The 18,997-nt window shown below is 45.5% G+C and overlaps 1 protein-coding gene and 1 long non-coding RNA gene across 2 annotated transcripts; both read right to left on the bottom strand.

The window, feature by feature from the left end:
- Positions 1–2,922: 2,922 nt before the first annotated feature.
- LOC120682661 (uncharacterized membrane protein At3g27390-like) lies at positions 2,923–7,715 on the bottom strand. The gene is made up of 9 exons (XM_039964634.1): positions 7,252–7,715; positions 7,002–7,110; positions 6,601–6,796; positions 6,334–6,467; positions 5,742–6,030; positions 5,546–5,652; positions 5,258–5,435; positions 3,600–4,042; positions 2,923–3,460 (listed from the first exon to the last, which is right to left on the bottom strand). The coding sequence occupies exons 1-9, from the start codon at positions 7,376–7,378 to the stop codon at positions 3,292–3,294; spliced, it is 1,752 nt and encodes a 583-aa protein (XP_039820568.1). The 5' UTR covers positions 7,379–7,715; the 3' UTR covers positions 2,923–3,291.
- A 2,497-nt stretch (positions 7,716–10,212) lies between these two features.
- LOC120683928 lies at positions 10,213–12,328 on the bottom strand. Its single transcript, XR_005678989.1, has 4 exons — positions 11,906–12,328; positions 11,568–11,786; positions 11,146–11,459; positions 10,213–10,559 (listed from the first exon to the last, which is right to left on the bottom strand). It is a non-coding gene; the product is annotated as an uncharacterized LOC120683928 (long non-coding RNA).
- Positions 12,329–18,997: the final 6,669 nt, after the last annotated feature.

Raw genomic sequence — 18,997 nt, forward strand, 5'->3', positions numbered from 1 at the left:
AAACTGAATCAGGTTATAGTTTAGAGGTTATTCTTACTTTAGCTATACTTGAAGGGCGTAAATTGTTTTTTTCTGTTTGTTGATTGTTTGACGTCAAGTCTCCGTCTTCCGTTAGGTACTAGCCATGATGCCCTTGCACTGTACTAGTTCATCAGTGTGGACCGACTGAAAAACTAAGGATCCGGCCATCCAATGTCAAGCTCTGTATTTTATTCCCTGTGTTTCTGCGACAAATCTTTCTATGATTGTGATCCTAACAAGAAAGCTTCAGTCAAACTCCACAAAAGAAAACAAGAAACTAACGATCCAAGGCTGAAAAGCAAAGGGTAATCGAGCAGAGCTTTCGTTCGGTTTTCTTTGTGTGTTTGCGTGGATGCAACCGAGGAAGCGCCCGTCTGATTTCGCCCGTTCCTTATCATCGACCGACTCCTGCTTGCATGTTTCCTACCTCGCGTCAACTTGGCGGGATCGACGCGAGCTGCCTCCGTGACCGGATCCAAACAGCAACGTTTCTGGTGCCATTCCTGTCACCTCCCTTTCCAGCTTGGAACCGGTTTACACACCTGGCCTCTTGTATCCTCCACAAAGATGAGAAGAGCCCTGTTGTTGTGTTCTCTACACTTGGTTTAGCCCCTGTCTTCTTCCTCCCAAGTTGGTGTCTCTGCTTACGACTTGGTTGCTGTGTCCCTACGCTGGTGGTTGTGCGTGGAGAGACGACGACGGAGCCCGTGCGAGGCCGGCCGCCGATTGCCACGGCGCTGAACGTTTCTGGCAATAAGCTCGATCGTCGAGAGGTCGAGAGCCACGAGACCTCGTCGCATACTGTCACCAAGCTGTTAATAAAGCTACAATGCACTGGAAATTTCGTTGGAGTTTCAGGCGACGAACTGAGCAGGAACAGCAGGCCGGCCGGCCGGGCATAACGGAGAACGGGTCTGATCGGAACAGTCCGTTTCAACGGCGAATCCGAGTCCTCCAGCTGGTGTCAGCACAAGCGCAGCTTGGTATAGCTCCCAATGTCCGAATGGGCGCACAGGAAAGTTCAGCTACTGGACGAACCAGGCGACAGGGGGCATAGCGCCCCGTGAATCTCGGCCGGATTGGCCGAGCGGAGGAGGAAATCGGGGCCTGGCCTCGGGGACGTTTCAAGAGGTGTTTGGTTTCTTGGTTTATTTTAAGTCTTGTCACATCGAATCTAATATTTGAACGTTAAGATTAGTCTCAGTGCTAACATCATAAGAATGTCATAAGTATAAGGCTACGACACATCAATAAAATGACTAATTTGGCAATAGAGTTAAGAGGAGAGAGATGATTCGGGACTTCATCGTGACCCTTTCATGGCATGGTTGCCAAGTCAAAACACGAGGATAACGCTTCCACTGAGACCGATCTTCGTTGAGTCATGAAATATTTGATCACACAAGCATTGCATCATTTAATAATGTATTTATCTATGAAACTATGCTATGACGCTATATACTGAAAGTGACTATGTCATTCCAGTGTCAATTTGATGTGGTATTTTTGGTAACTGCGATATGTGCGATGACACTTTCCACTGAAACTGAATTTTAAATATAAATTAATGATAAAATAAGCTATAATCTCTGAAATTTTTCATGAGTGACGTGCAGTTAGTTTTGTAATTAGTTTATATTTAATCTTTTTAATTGGTATCGGAACATTCGACGTGATAGAACTTAAAATAATTCCGAGACCACGGATGAGACTGACCGATTCGGCTGCTGGTCTTTGGATGGCAGCTGGTTACTTCGGACACATTTTTTTAGATAAAGGATAAACATCCTGCCTCTACGTCGCGAGACATACAATACCAATTATTATAAAGTTCTATAGAAAACCGAAAGAGCACAGCCTATTCAAATGACAAAAAGAACTAAAGTAGACGATAAGGATGCTTCCACCCTTCTTTCGCTTGTTCCAAAGCCACCACTTGAAGAAGTTTGCTCAGCGAGGAGAGTATGTTTTTGGCTTGCTCATCACGCTGCAGCTGCGTCCAGAAACGCATCCAGTACGTTCCTCTGAAGATCACCTGCATAATCGAATTAATTCTGATTTTGTTGAAAACAATATCATTTCGACAACGCCAAATGGCCCAGCAAAAAGCAGCAACACCAACCCAAATCAAGAATCTAATCTTTTTATTTTGATTAGAAAGCCATAACCGAACATATGGTTTATTGAAATAGGTTGAGTTAAACCAGTAGCCAGATACACAATCCTCCAAACCATTCTAGCATAATGGCAATCCAGGAAAAGGTGTTTAATAGTCTCATTGCTGTTACAGCCACAATATTTTTGGCTACCTTTACAGTTTTTCCTAGCGAGATTGTCTTTGATTAACATAATTCTCCTTTGTAAAAGCCAAAGGAAATTTTTAATTTTTAGAGGAATCTTAATTTTCCAGATTAACTTATTTCGGATAGGTGGCTGATTATTTATGAGATGCAGATACATGGAACGGACTGTGAACAACCCAGATTTGGTTAGGTTCCAATTAAAAGTATCTGATCCTGCCACCAGATTAAAATATGAAATCTGTGCTACTAGAGTAAGCCATTCCCTGAGTTTATTATCCACCAAAGCCCGTCTGAAAGAGATATTCAGCGGACACATGCATAGAGCATTAAATGTAATTGAAAAAATTACTAATTATACAGTCTAATTGATTAGCACGAGCTGAATTTTTCAAGCCTAATTAGTCCATAATTGGATATTATTTGTCAAGTAACAACGAAATATGCTATAGTACCGAAATCCAAATTTTTTCACCAACTAAACACACCCTCAGTTCCTCGGTTGCTCCTGTGGTGCCAGGTGCCCGCTGTGCCAGCTTTCGACAGGCGATCGATGGACCTTTTCTTGTTAGATAAAAGATAAAAGAAAGTATGAACCGTGTGAGGAAAGGTCGCAGCTTTTGTTCGAGGGATAAGAGAACAACACATGTGCATTGGATTGACAAGCTATACACAAAAGAAAAAAAATGTACAAGTGTGCGGTGCAGCGGCTGACTTGTGCCTGAAGTTTCGGCACGTGAACGCCTCTGTCCGATCAACATCTGCAAAATGGCGCCTATCTCCTGTCTGTAACGACGACAAGTCGACTAAGTCTAGTACAGAAACCTCCTTACTAGGCTTAAGATACACAAAGGGCAGGCACTGGCAAAACGGCGTGCGGTATTTACTGAAGAAAAAAGAAAGAACGAAAAAAACTGGAGCTATCTGATCCTAAGATGGCTTTAATTGCAGTTCGGGATCGCTCCGAAATTTACACGTCGACCTGTGTTATTTCGAAGAACGAAACAGAGTGGTTCGACGCCGACGACCTGCACGAGCCATCCCTCTCGATGGAGTACGCGATGAGCAGCTTCACGACGTGCCTGTACCTCCTCCTGTACGTCGGGAACTTGGACAGGCTCCTCACGATCCCGACCAGCCTGCCAATACATGCGCGTCACCACCATCAGAACAGGGACTGACACAGACGAGCAAGATGAACTGAATGCGAGATGGTTGCACTGAAGAAATCAGGCATGGTTCTCTGAAGAAACAGCATCAGGGGGGCAGCAAGTGCACCTTCTACTGATGGCCTGAATCTGCGCCAGCCTCACGGGATCCTGGGGCACCTCGGCGCCGTTGTCCCACCCGCTAGCGCTCGCGGCGTTGCCGACGAAGAGGGTCAGCTTCTCCAGGAACCTCACCTCCTCCTCCGTCATGTTCAGCACCTGGATCTGCTCCTTCAGCACGAGCACGGGGTGGAAGAACCAGTCCAGCAGCCGGTCCTGGGGCCTGTTGAACTGGTTCACCTCGACGTTGCCCATCAGCAGCCCCCCGGCGCCGGCCTTGATCGATTGCAGCACGCTGCACAGCAGGGAGTAGGAAGGCAGGCCCAGGCTTATGGTCTCGTGGCCGCTTTCCTTTCCCCTCAGCCACTCGGACAGGCCGACGGCCGTTATGACATTCAGGTTCAGAAGGTCCCTGCCCCTCTGCTCGCATGCCTTCATCGTGTTCTCCCATATCTGCAAAACAAGGGGCCGAATTAGGACTTCAGGCATGATTGCGAGTGAGAAACATAGGAGGCTGTATAATTGTATCATCTTTGCTACAAAGCAAGTCAAACTGCTGGAATCATCGGAGTACAATATGCATACTAGTCGGCTGGCTTGTCAGCTGACCAGTCAATAATATTTTTCTCTCACACCAAATCAGCACTAACCACTAGTCAGCAGTACTTTTCTCTCACAACAAATCAACACCAGACACCAGCCACGGCCAGCCGAACAGAGTCATTATTATTAAGATTTTTCTGCTATAGTAAATCAATATTGAATTATCAACACTGAAAATCCCTAAACTTCACCTGACAGGACATCTACCAACACGAACTACTAAACTACCATTCATTAAAGAACTGGATAACCTGATTATTAATCAATAAACTAACTGCCACTTGGGATAGGCTTATCTGTTCTTTATAGTGGTCACAATACAACGCGTCCCATACAAAGAAGCATTGCAAATTTGCAATTGCTTCTTTTATGAGGTTCCTTTCGTTTGTGAATCATGTTATTGCTTCGCTTAGAAATAGCCCACCTAATCTAAGATACCATCAATGCAACAATTCAAACGTCTACCTGTAGCTACTCTTGTGTGCCTCCTTCATTCATGCAATTTCCTCAATTAGAATAGGCTCACCTACCAAAGAAAGCGTGACCACAGCAACACAAATTTGTCTTGCTATCGCCTACTTGGGTGGTGGAGCAGTATAGTTCACAGTATAGTCCCATTCATGATATTAGTACCTTACATGGAGCAAGCAAACCTAATAAAAGATAGCATGTGCACAGCAATCGAAAAAGTGCTTCTTTCTTTTGTGACATTAACACGCATAAAATTAGGAACAGGCCCCTTGAAATCTCTGAACTCGACACTGCTTTGCTCTGAAGACAGGGGAAACATTGATGAGTAGCAGCAACTTCCTCTCTTTAGAATACACAGGAAGACGTTTGCATACATTAAGTAAAAAAAAAAGTGTGAACTATAACTAGAATTATAGGAAATTACACAGCTCATAACATGAAACACAGATTTTTACCAAGTTTGCAGGGAGTATCAGAAAAGTTTTCTAAGGTGAAAGCCCGAATAATTTGTGTCTGAGTAAATTGTGTGAAGTTTGCAGACAAGATGGGAATGCCATGAATTAAACGCATGATTCATGAAAGAAGGAAACATACCTGGACCATTTTGACTTCTTGTATAGCCTCTCTTACTGATCTTGCAGGAGCCAAATTCGGAACCAACATTGCTGGTGCTTCACTGGAACCAGAAGGATATTCAGCGCCTTTGACAGAGGCATTTGTTCTGACTGAGAACTCTGTAGAGTTGGATGATTTCCTCTTTCTGTAGGAAGGCCTAATAATTGTTCAAAAGATAGAAGGTTAAACAATCGGGCAGTGAGGAAGAAGCACATGACAAAGGACATCAGGATGTTCAGATCAAAATGGTCAAGGGAAATGCTGTACTTTGGGAGAATTGTTCCTTCACGGAGGTAAAGCCAATCATTGGTGTACTCATCGAACTCTGCAACCATGGCCACGACATATGAAACTCCCCTTTGAAACGATTTTTCCTGCAACAATAAGGCAAGAAAAATTGTAAGTTGGATCACATAATCTTTCCCACAGTTTAGCAATAATTCATCTCTGGCAGTTTAGTAACCTGGAAGACAATGACTGCTCCGTAGAGGCCCACGAAAATGCTCGATACGATAGCCAACAGGACGCTCCCAACCACCACCAGTGGCCAGAAAAGGATGGCCAGGCCAGCGATCGGCACGCAAACTGTTTCAAGGAACGGGCCCTCGCGGCTGATGAGGTCGTGCAGCAGCCTCTGCCAGCCTTTGAAGAGCATGTAGGGGCTCTTGATCAGCGCGATCACCGTGTAGAGCGATATGTCCACGACCAACCCCAGGAGAGCAACAACTATACATGAAGGCACATCCAGCAACCTGCAAACAACATTCAAGATGATTTTTTGAATGTGCCAATTGCAGTATTGATTTCAAGAAAACGCAGGCGATGTGCGTTGCGCAACAATCATGATGGTGGGATTTGTGCAGAATATACTTCAGTAGCAGTCTAACACGAGACATGACACACTACCAGGACAGGGGTATTTTAGAGCAGACAAGAATAAAATGGCTAAGCACGTCCCTGTCGTGACAAACCCATCCTTGTCACAAAGGATTACACACAACACGGAGCTAATCCTAAACAACTGGCAACCAGCGGGAGGACAGGCAGACAGGTACCTTATCGAATGGGGCTCACGATCCTGGGAGCTCTCGCGCAGCTCCTTGAGGTAGACCGGGTAGGAGTGGAAGCACATGTCCGCGAAGTCCCTAACCACCGTGCAGCTGCCCTTGATCGTGCCCCATGTCCCGTCCTGCTCCATCCGGAACCATCTCCGCGTTGTCAGTTATGAGGCATGCATGATTACCAGCCGCAGCACCTGAACGCCCTCCGGCCTGCGTCGAGCCGCAGGAGGATGGTGCTCTGGAGGAGGAGCACTGCCTTACCACAATGCCGTGCACGAACTTCTTGGCCTCGCTCTCCTGCCGGAACGCCTCGAAGGTGGAGATCCACGGCGCGAAGAAGCCGTAGCCGAGCGCCGCCAGCGCGCTGCCGAAGATGCCGAGCCCCAGCCAGAGGACGAACAGGACCGGCAGCGCGAGGAGCACGGCCAGTTTCAGGCCCGCGTTGATGCGGTCAGTCCTGGATAAAGAATGCCATCAGTCAAACAGTATGACAATTCGTCCTCGCGACCATGCAATTAGCAACAAAAAAAACGAGTTTTTGGGAACAAAGGGGACAGCAAAATCAAATAGTTCGCCAAGAGGATTCTCACTGCAACCGGGAGAAAAGAGGACGAATTGACGGAGCATGAACACAGCAACCGGAGTTTGCTTCGGTGGCTTACTTGATGAGCGAGTAGATTGTCCACCAGACGTGCGCCGGGAAGAGCACGAGTATGACGCCGACGTTGCCCAGGATCATCAGCGCCGCGGCCACGGGGCCGACCACCATCGCTGCACATCCATCCGAGAAGCCAGCAAAGTTTATTCAGCACACGCAGGCGCAGAAGCCCCCCCCAAGCACGGCAGGAGGCTCAGAAATCAAAACATGGCGAGACCAAGACGCGGCAGCAATTCACAAGGAGGGGGGCGTGCCTTTGATGCCGCCGAGGAAGAAGGCGGCGCAGAAGGCGAAGACCACGTAGGCGACGCGGAGCGACTGCTGCATCGACGTCATGGGCTCCGCGTAGTTTGCCGCCGCCCATGCCTTCACCGAGTCCATCGATCGCCGCCGCCGCCGCCCGCCGCCCGCCGCCGACGGACGCTCTGCTGCCAGAGGACTCCCTCACATCGACGGCCCCCGCCTCCGCCGCCGCCAAGGACTTACGGGCGAACCACGCCTCCGCCGCCGGAATCAAGAGACGAAGCGACTCTCCCCCCAAACTATCGTCGCGGACGGAGAGCGCGAGACGAGAGAAAGAGGCGGACAGGAAAACAAGCGCCCGCCCCGCCGGTCCTCTCCTCTTCTCGCTTTGGGTCGAGGGAATCCGAGACCGAGCAGGCAGCCGGAGGCGGCGTCCGGCGCGGGAAAACGTGAGCGGCTTGCGCGACAAGCCCGTCCCCGTGGAAGCCGCCGCTTATAAACCTCGCGGGCGGGTCAAACCGGCGGTTGCTCGCCCTGCTGCAAGCAGCTGGCCTTGTTGTTGCTCGGTGTAAATTTTTTGATTTTTTTTATATTTGAAATATTAAATATAGACTAATCACAAAATTAATTACAGAGCTCATCTGTAAATCGCGAGACGAATCTAATGAGCCTAATTAATCTGTCATTAGAGGCTGTTTACTGTAGTATTATTGTAGCAATTTAGCATCTAATTACGACCTAATTAGATTCATTAGATTCGACTCGTGATTTTACAGGCAAATCGTGCAATGCGTTTTTTATTTCGTCTAGATTTAAATCTCCATGCAGGTGTCAGAAAAAATATTTAGAATTTTAAATTATGCAACAAACAAGGGGTTGGAGAGTTTTTGTCTGCGCCCCCGGTGGGCCCCGTGGCAACTGACGGGCTGACGGCGTTCAGGTTCAGCGGGGAGTGGAGGTCAGAGTTAACGGCACGGCAGGTAAAGGGTGACATGACACGGTGGCCAGGGTTTATCCGCAAGCGATGGGGTGAAGGTGAATGAATTGACAGGCACCTTAGAAGCTCGTGCTGGGATTAATCTCTGGTTCTAGGTTCTCGTAAAAACTTTCGCTGCCTCTGGAGTCGAGTAGACGAAAGTTTCAAAAAAAAATTAATCTACTATACAATCTGAAAACGTCAACTACGTAGGTTATTGGGTTATACGTACCATTTCTAAATAAAATTGGAGGTGCAGAACCGTGTCATACAAGTTCGTTGATCCCTTGTCCTGGATAAGATATTAATTTGGAGAGAAATAGTTGGGACCTAGAAACTGGGTGCTCATAAGATCTTCAATTAGGCTAGTGCATACTAGGGAAAAAAACTTAATTACTTATTGTATTTTATGGACATATATTAGCTTAAGAGAACTCGAAAAAAGGTATTGCAAGTATGATAGTAATTTTATATGAGTGGGGCATACTGTATAAAACAGCTGCTTTTGTCTCCAAATCTCCTTTCCGTTACTGTCAAACCTTCTTGTCATTTTTCTCTAGTTAACTAGTATTCTCGATGACCACACCGTCACTTCCATATTCCTTTTATGCCAACTGTTGAGTCCTGGCCTTCAATGGATTCTTTGAGTAGCCGAAGTTGGCCTGCGGCGGTTTCCCAAGCCGTCCAATTTTGAATCTCCACATCGACCTACTGGCCGCGTTTGGTTGTAGGGTGAAAAATTTTTCACCCTACTTTGACCACTGATTACCAGTATTAAATAAAGTCTAATTACAAAATCACCTCCACAACCCCGTGTAAATCGCGAGACGAATCTAATGAGGTCTTTGACCGCGTGATTAGAGGAAGGTTACTGTAGTATCACTGTAGCAAATCATCAATTAATTACCGTCATTAGATTCATCGCGAAAAGTTACACCCGTCCCTGAAAAGATTTTGCAAATAGACTTTATTTAATACTCCATGCATACGAGATTCTCTTCGAAAAGTTACACCCGTCCCTGAAAAAATTTTACAAATAGACTTTATTTAATACTTCATGCATACGAAATTCTCTTCTCAAAAAATATGCGCGAAATTGGCCAAACACGGCCGCCCTGCTGGACTCATCCGCTTTTGTCTCTTTTCAGTTGATCAGCCATCAACCCGGGAGTCTGGACAATTCAGAGTACCGGTGATCGGACAGTAGAAACAGTGTGTTTTTTTTTTTACTCCACGGTACAAACAGTTGTAGCTTTGTCGTCACCACCAAGGTTCGGGACGGCGCCTCATGTGGCCGGCGGGTAACGGCGTTCGGCTCGGCACCCGAGTCCACGCTTCGCTTTCCCTTGGCTCTGGCTCACTGGCTGTGGCAGTGCGGCTGGCTCGTGTCAGCAGCAGCCTCCGCTTCCGCTACCCTGCCTACCCAGGTGCTGCAGGGCAGCCCCTGCTCCAGCCACAAGCGGCCGACACGTGCAGGGCCTTTTGTGGCTCCGACCACGACAACTGTGGAGAGCGGATTTTGTGCCGCGCGGCGCCAATGCGCCGGCTATCTGTACGGTGGGGATGACGTTGAGATCAGCGACTGGAGGTACGATGGGTGTACATTAAGTGTATGTAGGAACAGCTTGCAACGTATTCGAGTTGTGTCGTTATATTTTAATGCACATGGACCGAGGGAGCAGGTGGACGCGTGGCTTCAGAGGTTTCCGGAGAGGGAATCTCGCACAGTACAACACTTGTAGAACACCACTTGTATAACCCGGTACTCAGAGTTGGAATCTTCAATATTAGAACCCATAGTAAATAGGACTGGCGGTCCAATTTCATCACGCCCTAGCAGATTAAAATAAAGAAAAATAAAAGAACTTCAACAGTTGAGCAATTAAATTTCTCCTCATAAGTGCGCCAACTTTTTGTGAATCACAAAATAAAGGAAAATAACTTTGTGCATGAAGAAATAAAGAATATCAAAATATTTAACACACGAATACAAATATTTTTGCAAGAAATTGAGAGCATCATCCAATCAATTATTTGGTACACTAACACGTACAACTAATTACATGAGGTCATGCACAACTATTTGTGCATCACACGATTTGAGATATTATTTGTTCAAGATGCACATATATTTTTGGATGCTAAAAATATTTAATTATATTTTAATCAATATCTATGCAAAAGATATTTACCAAAATTTGCGGGTGACGCAAATATGTTATCAAACATGAAATAATAGTAATTGTTACACACGTGCTCTTTGCTCTATGACATATGTGGACGACTGCAGGTTGGGCTAGATGAGAGGTCGAGTGCTTCCCTTGCGCACCTGACTTGATCCAACTGTAAATAATAAAAACATGAATATGCACATATCATTTTGATGCAGATAGAAAAATGTCCAAACCATGGAACATGTGAGATGCATATATTTTAGTGCAGATAGAAAATGTCGAGACTATTGAAAATAGGAGATGCACAAATTTGTGTGCACATATCATTTTTTACAAGCTATGAAATAAATCAAGCAATAGAAATATACTAGATTGCACATAGTTTTGTGCACACGGAATATCACAATAAAATGTGTGTTGATCCTCATTCTTCATAAACAACTAATACAAATTAAAAAGGTACAAGACTCCGCGTATTCTTGTGCAAATAGACTATTGCCTAAAATATTTAGATGCATATTCTTTACAAACCACAAAAAGGAATTAGCCAAGAGTGGAATAAAAGGCTGCACATATTTTGTGCCAATAAAAAATTTCGAAATTTGTTCACCTCAATATGATGAGACTGTTTCTCAAACAAGAATCAATCTAAATGTTCGATACACAATGAAGCATCCTATTTGGTGTAGAAAGTTATATCTTTTTCTTGCAATAAACGAACACACAAGAATCATAAATTGAGGTTCACAGATTACCTCTTGGCCGGCATTGTGCTGTGATGCCTAGCATCGCCCTCCACCAGTTACTGCTTATTGAGGCAATGCACAGGAACAAGTGATGCTCCCTCAAGGAAGCACTGCAGCTTGCGCACCCAGAGGCAGGAGCTCGAGCTTCAGTGCAGCGTGAACACATGGAGCACTTGGCCTGGATGCCAGATCCAGCCGCAGCAGCTTTGCTAAGCAAGATTCAACACAATGCACGAGATCTGGCTGCCGTTTAGTCGTCATCGCCGTTCCTCTGCACGTATACGGACAATTTGTTCTGCCCCCCATATGGTTTGCTTGATTCACTGAAGCCACATGATGAATCATGCTGCTCACTGTCTAAATCATGGAACATTTGCAAATGCACACGACTAATTCATCGAGAACATGACTACTCATATGCTAGAACGTACCTTCCCATTCCGTCTTGTTGGCCCAGTGAGCCCGTTTCCAAATCCTCTTTCGTTGCTGGCGCATCCAAGGCTTGCTGCTCTGATTGCATCATATCTTCGTTAAGATCCAGTAATCGATCTTTGTTGAAATCGATACCGATAACACCTGCATACTCCTCGCCTATCCGTTGCGCCATCCACCAGAGCTTAAACTGGAAGCACACCATGAGCCCCACGCCCCTATGAAATCAACAGATCAGATCACTGCCAATCGACACGACCAACCAACGGATTGGAGGGGGCAAAAAATGGGGGAAATCGTTTCTAGTCCCCTCGAATTCCAAGGTTCAGGATCCAACCTTAGTGCGCCGAGGGAGACAACGTGCCGGGCGGCCGGCCGGCTTCGTGAGGTCAACGCCGAGGAAGATTCCACCAACCGCTTCCCCGCCGCGGTCGAGAGGCTTCATCGCGGCGGCCCCCGGCGACACTAGAGCTGGTCGGAGGCCCCGACGAGATTAGCGCTGGTCTGCGGTCCGCGTCGAAGTCGTATGCGGCCGCCTCCTTATCCGCCGGCCGCCGGCGCCACCACTGCGCTCGCACCGGCACCCCGGTCACGCCGCCTCCGAGACCTCCCCAGTTCCTGCACCTCGCCGGCGTGGCGGCGGCTCCACTGTCCTTGGATCTCTATCTCGAGGCCAGGAAGATGCAAGATGGCCGGTCGGAGAAGAAACATCGAGATCAAGATTTTTTTTGCCCATCACGTGGGCCCGTATACTGATGTATTCTTCTTTTAATAATTTAAATATATATAATAGAGAAGGGAAGAAAATTCAATGACGATTCTGTATCCCAAGAACGAGCGGTCGAACAGGATGGGTGTCTGTCCGTTCAGATATCCGGCGGAATGGCCACGGGCGGCTCATTTTAATTTCCCCTGTGGGATGGGGACTTGTTGCGCGTCCGACACAATTCAGGACGGAGGCAGATATCTAGGGGCCAGGCGCCCAGGCCTGCCACTAGCTGGCCAAGAGTCCAGTTGGAGCCATCTGAAAACGAGACTTCGTTTTCGTTGCAAGCTTCCAGTCTGGACAAAGGAGCAGGAACTCCTCTCTTAAGTCACGTCTCATACGTTTAGTGCTACGATCCCATGTGTCACGCCCGTGGGTTCACTGCCAAGCAGTCCATGTGTGTCCATCCACATACTGTTGGCATCTGTGTTTACACGCGTCGACGTGCTCATGTACGCGCACTTCTGTCCGTACGTGGTGTGAAACCGCGCTGTGTTTCCACGCGTCGACGTGCTCACACGTTGAGTAAACCACACCTGCTAAATAACTCTCTTGCGCTTTCATCCTCGCTTCACGCAAAAGGTTCGAACCGGGGTTATTAGCTTCCCAAGAACCGGCTATTTAAGTTGGTTCGGCTCCCTTTCCGTTTCCAGTGTAGGACTAAAGAAGCTGAGCCGCGGCGCTACCCTAGCCGTGCGCTACATTAACCCGCGCGGCCCAGTCGGCCCGTGCGCCGTGACAGCTCGGATCGCTCGTAATCGACTCGTAACACCCTCGCTTCGCTTCTTCTTAAAAAATAAAGGAGCGGCAGGGCAATGGCCTGTTTTACTAAAATAAAAACTAAAAAAAACGTGCACCATCACCTACTGGCGACACCCGTTTTCTTCCTTTTTCTTTTCTCTTCTTTCGTGGAAGTCAAGACTCCTAGTGTCACCTGCTCTGGAAGAAGAAAAACTAATGAAGCGGGTATGAGTACGTGCGATACGAAGGTAACCACCACAATAATCCGTTCCAGATCAAGTAAACTACCGTCCGACGGGACAGAGAATGATGAGCCAAAACAAATGATACTACGTACTACTTCCTCTGTCTCGTACATACAGAATGTAATTCTCGCATGCCGAGGGTCAAACAACTTTAAATTTAATCAAAAATATATAAAAGATTACTAATATTTTATATTTTTAAATAGATCTAGTATAAATATATATTACTTAATTCATATAATAATATTTATTAACTTTTTTGAAAAGACGAGAGTCGCATTCTTTTTTGAAACGAAGGAAGTACTCGTGCACCCAACAATGTAACCTCTGGCGGGTGCTGGTACTACTATACTGGGCCGCTGATTTTTTTCCCCCCTCCGGCCGCTCGCTCGCCCGCTCCTGTCACGAAACCTCCCAATCGCAGAGAAGTTTCTGCGGAAAACATCCATCCATTCGATTGCCCTGTCACGGTTCACACGATATTCTTCTGAGTTTGCTTTGGGTGACCGTTGACGCGCGCGCGCAAGTCAGACGCTCGGATCGGACCGTGGAGAAGCTAGGAAGCAAGCTATCCTGGGTTGACATTGACGAGGCTGCCTTGCCGCGCGCGCATTGCAGCCTCCTCCCCCAGGCAGCATCAATAAAGAACGCCTGGAACGGGTAGGTGTCCGGTGATTGAAGCAGCAGTTGGGAAAGGAGATCAAACTGCAAATTGAATGGTCTTACTTCCAAAAGAAAAGAAAAAAAGGTCAGTTGAGGCTTCAGGGAATGGTCGCGTCCGCCGCCTCCCAATAAATCATCAAGGACGGCAGGGGCACCGTGTCCCGTTCCCGTCGCGTCACCGGCCGGGGACCTGGTAAGCCAGTAGCAATGCGGCACGCCGCCGGCTGCAGCGACCTGGCCCCCAACTTCTCTACGCCGAACTGTATTGTATAGGTACGCCGCCGGCTGATTCGATCGTATCCCTCTTTAAAAAATAAAAAAAATCAGATGCTCGTATCCTTTTCTTGTATATAACTAGTAAGATGGTCCGCGCTAATATCGCGTCTGGTCTGATTTCAGCAATCATAGTATGTACATAATTTTTTTTTTGGTCTAGGTAGTTTCTTACCTTTTTCTCATAGTGATGAGGTAGATTCTTTTAAGTTGTTATTCTCCCATTGTCTTCTTGAGCAATTACATCAATATACCAACTTATTTCTTGGGCCTTGAGCAAGCTAATTTCCTCATCAATGATCAAGATCTTGGTGCACATCTAATCCATGAACATCATATAATAGATCTATACTCTTTTATATTCTCCTACTTTTCTTCGGCATGATTTGATCAAGCCTGTGGACACCCTAAGCTGGACGGACTTCATATTCCTATACTATTATTTTATGACATTAAGTTTTGGTTTTTGTTTTTTTTTTGCTATGGTCTTGATATCATTCTTAGCAAATACACCAATAGACCATCCTCTTTTCCACGCCTTGAGCAAGCCAATTTCCTCTCTAATCATCACAATCTTGATGCACGTTTAGTCCATTAATATTCTGAACTAAACCTCCCCTCCTTGATATTCTAATAGAATTCTTTAGCCCAAGACAGATCTAGACCGCTCCATATTGGTATTCATAGTCTTTTTAGCCCTATTTACCTTGTCTCTTCTTTTATACTTTCTCTTTTGCCTTGCCTTCTATATGTTGTTGTTCTTGTCTTCTAAGAATGGTTCATCTTTACATCATGCTTTTCTGTCATGACCTGCTCGTATTGATCCGTAGGTTATCTGTGTTCCCATTTATCATGTTGGCTTTCACTGGCATATATATCCATTATGATGCCCACATCCTTTTGCAGCATTTGGTTTTGACCAATAGGATTTCCATGTCCTCTACCGATAGCTTGGCCTTATGTACCCCAATGGTAAAATATTAATCTTATAATGCTTTCATTCTTTAATCCTAATTTTAGGTTAAACCAATTAAATTTTATATAAGCTATTTATTTGGATATTTTAGTATCATTGGCGAACCTAGGGCCTAGCGACCCTGGGTCGTCGCCCGTGTTCCTCTGCTGCAAACTCTACTATGCGCCAAGATCTTCATAAAATCCAATGTATATCTTCTCTATTTAGATTAACTTGGTAATGTCTATAAAAGTATATACCAGTACTGCTAGTAGCATGAAAAAAGGAGGTAGCATTAAAATTTTAGTAACCTACGTCCCTTTATTTAAGTAATCTGTTCAAAATTTAGATACTATTTCTCATTAATTTATTTTATTATTTACTTGGGTCTTTTATTTTATATTTCTATTTTTAGATTTTATACTGTATTCAACAAACCCCTCTAGAATAATTTAAAATATTGGATTATCATAAGAATCAATGGTATCAATTATCTTTTATTAGTGTAGCAATTTCAATCCATATTTCTAAATCTATCTTAATAATTTTTACATGGGCTATATATATATATATATATATATATATATATATATATATATATATATATATAATTTGCTTCCCAAACTCAATAGAAATCGAATATCAGTTTTTATTGTTTGATCAACTCTTAATTTTTCTTATTCAAAAGCTATTTACTAATAGCATTAATTTGGATCCAATACTAAAATAGCTCCGTACCAACTTTAGTACCGAACCAAAAGTTAACCGGTACTAATGTACCGGAGGAAAGCTCATCTTAGTGTAAACTTGCACTCTTTTTTCAAGTGCTATTTTTTAAAATTCTAAATTTAGCTATTTGGTTGTAGTCAAGTCCGATTTTTTTATTTTTAATTCCTAATTTAATTATTTACTAATCATATTTGGCAAGTTTTTTTATCAAATCCTATTTTTCTCAATTTTTTAATTATATATATAAATTATATTTGATATAGCCTTTTTGAGTTACTCTTGACTGTTAGATCTTCATAAAATTCCACGGTGTATATTCTCCTCTTTTTTAGATTAACTTGGTAATGTCTAGCCTCTCTCGATGAATGTGGTGATTTTCTTTTAACGTTGTCTTAATTGTCGTGCTTTGCAAAAAAATTGATGTCGTGATGGATATAAGTGCCCAAATGGGCAGCCCAGCCCAACCCGGCCCTAGCCCAGTTTGGCCCAGCCCAATTTGGCCCGGCCCTATGCGGCCCGATGGCTATTTCGTGCTGGGCCGGACCGGCACTATGGACCGACCTCTCAGCCCAGGCCTGGCCCAATAGCCATTTTATTGTGCTGGGCTGGCCGAACGGCCCGACTGGCCCATAGTGCATGGGCCGGCCCTGGCCCTATTTTTGGATATTTTATTTTTGTATTTCTATTTTTAGATTTTATACTGTATTCAACAAACCCCTCTAAAATAGTTTAAAATATTGGATTGTCATAACAATCAATGTTATCACTTATCTTTTATTAGTGTGGCAATTTCAAGCCATATTTCTAAATTTATCTTAAATAATTTTATTTTACATGGGCTATATATATATATATATATATATATATATATATATATATATATATATATATATATATAATTTGCTTCACAAACTCAATAGAAATCAAATATCAGTTTTTATTATTTGATCAACTTGGTAGTGTCTAGCCTCTCTCGATGAATGTGGTGATTTTCTTTTAACGCTGCCTTATTTGTCGTGCTTTGCAAAAAAAAATTGATGCCGTGATGGTCTGATGGATGCTACCGATCCATACATACACATCATGTTGTTGTTTAATCATCTAGTAACCAGTGTTTGTAGTATTTTTACCCCGACTCCGAAATGAAGCGGCCAACCGTGTAACATATATATCAAGAGGAATCCGATCAGGTAGTGGACGTTCACGTATGCGACCAACGGTTTGCCATCCTGAACCAATGGTCACCCCTGCAACAACATTGAAGATGCAGCATGTCGTACATGTCAGCTTGTGGCCTATGGAAAAAGGTCATGACATGTGAGGCTCGTCGGCAGCTTGCCTGAGAAGACGGGCTGCACCCTGTTGAGAAGTATGGCGAAGGCGAGCAGCACGGAGAGATCGTGGCGGTGAGCATGACCTCGCTGGACGTGAAGAGGTGCCCTAGCGCTAATTTTTAAGTAGCTATTTACTTATCATATTCGGTAAGGATTTTTAATCAAAGGCAAGTTTTATTAATTTATTTATTTCGAAATTATATATACTAATCGTATCTGATATGAACTCTTTGGGTTAATCTTGACCGTTAGATCTTCATAAAATCCAACGGTGCAAATTCTTCTCTTTTTTAGATTAATGTGGTAATTTTTAGCCCCTCTCGGCAAATCTGGTGGCTTCTTTTAACACTCCTTTAATAATATAATAGATTATAATCAGATTCGTATCCTTTTTGTTCTCTCCCTGCGAATGAACTCGTCGGGAAGATGCAACGTATGAGGGCGGAAAGAACTCGTCGGGAACTTGTACTCTTAACTGCTAACTGGCAGCGTGTTTCTAGGTAATTTTTTGCTGACTGACTAGTGTGTGTGTGTGTGTGCGTGTGATTGTTTTTTCCCGTTCCTTTTTCTGTTGTTGTTACCGTGATACTGAAAGATTGCGTAATGTTAGATTATGCTGCAGTCACTTGTGAGCCAACCACCAATTTGCCTCATCGTGCAAGACTCGCAAGTCGCAACCAGAGAATGCCCTCAGCACTCCTCCCTGCTCGCTAGGTAACTCTAACGCTGCCTGGCATGCAGCTGCAGCTCCATCTCCTCAACCCCGCGGTCCGGATCCAGGGCTTAGCCATGCAGCAACACTTTCAGGCTGTCAGCTCAAGCGCGCCAAGCGGTGACTGATCACCACCGAAATAAGTGCTTACTTCAAAAAAAAAAAAAAAGTGAGCACGCGATTCCATCGCAGGAGATCGAGTCAGTAACGCATCGAGTGAGATCGGCTCAATGCAAGTTGTGGGAGAGCAAAAGGGGGCATCACACGCGTAGACGGATTAGACATAAAATCTGGATCGTGTTCCGGTTTCCGATTCAGACAGGGTTAGCCGGTGGGCCCCACCAGGCTGCTGATAAAGCCTTCATTCCATTCCATGGCGGCTCCTAGCACAGTAGCACCGGCCCGCTAGCTGCGACAGGCACGGACTGCCAACCGACCACGTCAGATCGGAGGAGTCCCACCTGGCATCGATGCCGCGCTCCTGATGCCAATGAGTCAGCCAATCACACGCGTTCTCTTGTGGGGGTGGTGGAGGCAACGAGAGGGAGAGCTCCAGGACAGCCAGACACAGACAGACGACCATAGCGAGAGATGGCCCCAGCCCCCAGGACAAGGAGATGGCAGTAAGGGTGGCAACGGGTCGGGTTCGGTTCGGGTGGAGTGACTGGGCACCCAAAACCGAAACCCGAACTTGAAACCCGAACCCGCCCCGAACTCTATTTCGGGTTAAAATTCATCCCCAAAACCGAAACCCGCGGATACCCGAAACCCGACGGATAATCCAAAATCCGATTTTTTTTTACAAACAAGTGTTCTAGCAACAAAGGATAAGGTTGCTCGCTCCACGAAGCTCCTCCGCACGCCCGCACCTGCGTGCGGGGCGTGGCCGGCTTTTGCCCCTCCGCCAGCCATGCGGGGGCGGGGTGCGGGGCAGGCCTGCCGCAGACGGCTCCCGGCGCCGGCCGACATGCGTGTGGGGGCGGGGCGGCCGGAGCTCGCGCGAGCAGGCGG

This window comes from Panicum virgatum, chromosome 7N, assembly GCF_016808335.1.
Source record: "Panicum virgatum strain AP13 chromosome 7N, P.virgatum_v5, whole genome shotgun sequence".
NCBI classification, from domain to species: Eukaryota; Viridiplantae; Streptophyta; class Magnoliopsida; order Poales; family Poaceae; genus Panicum; species Panicum virgatum.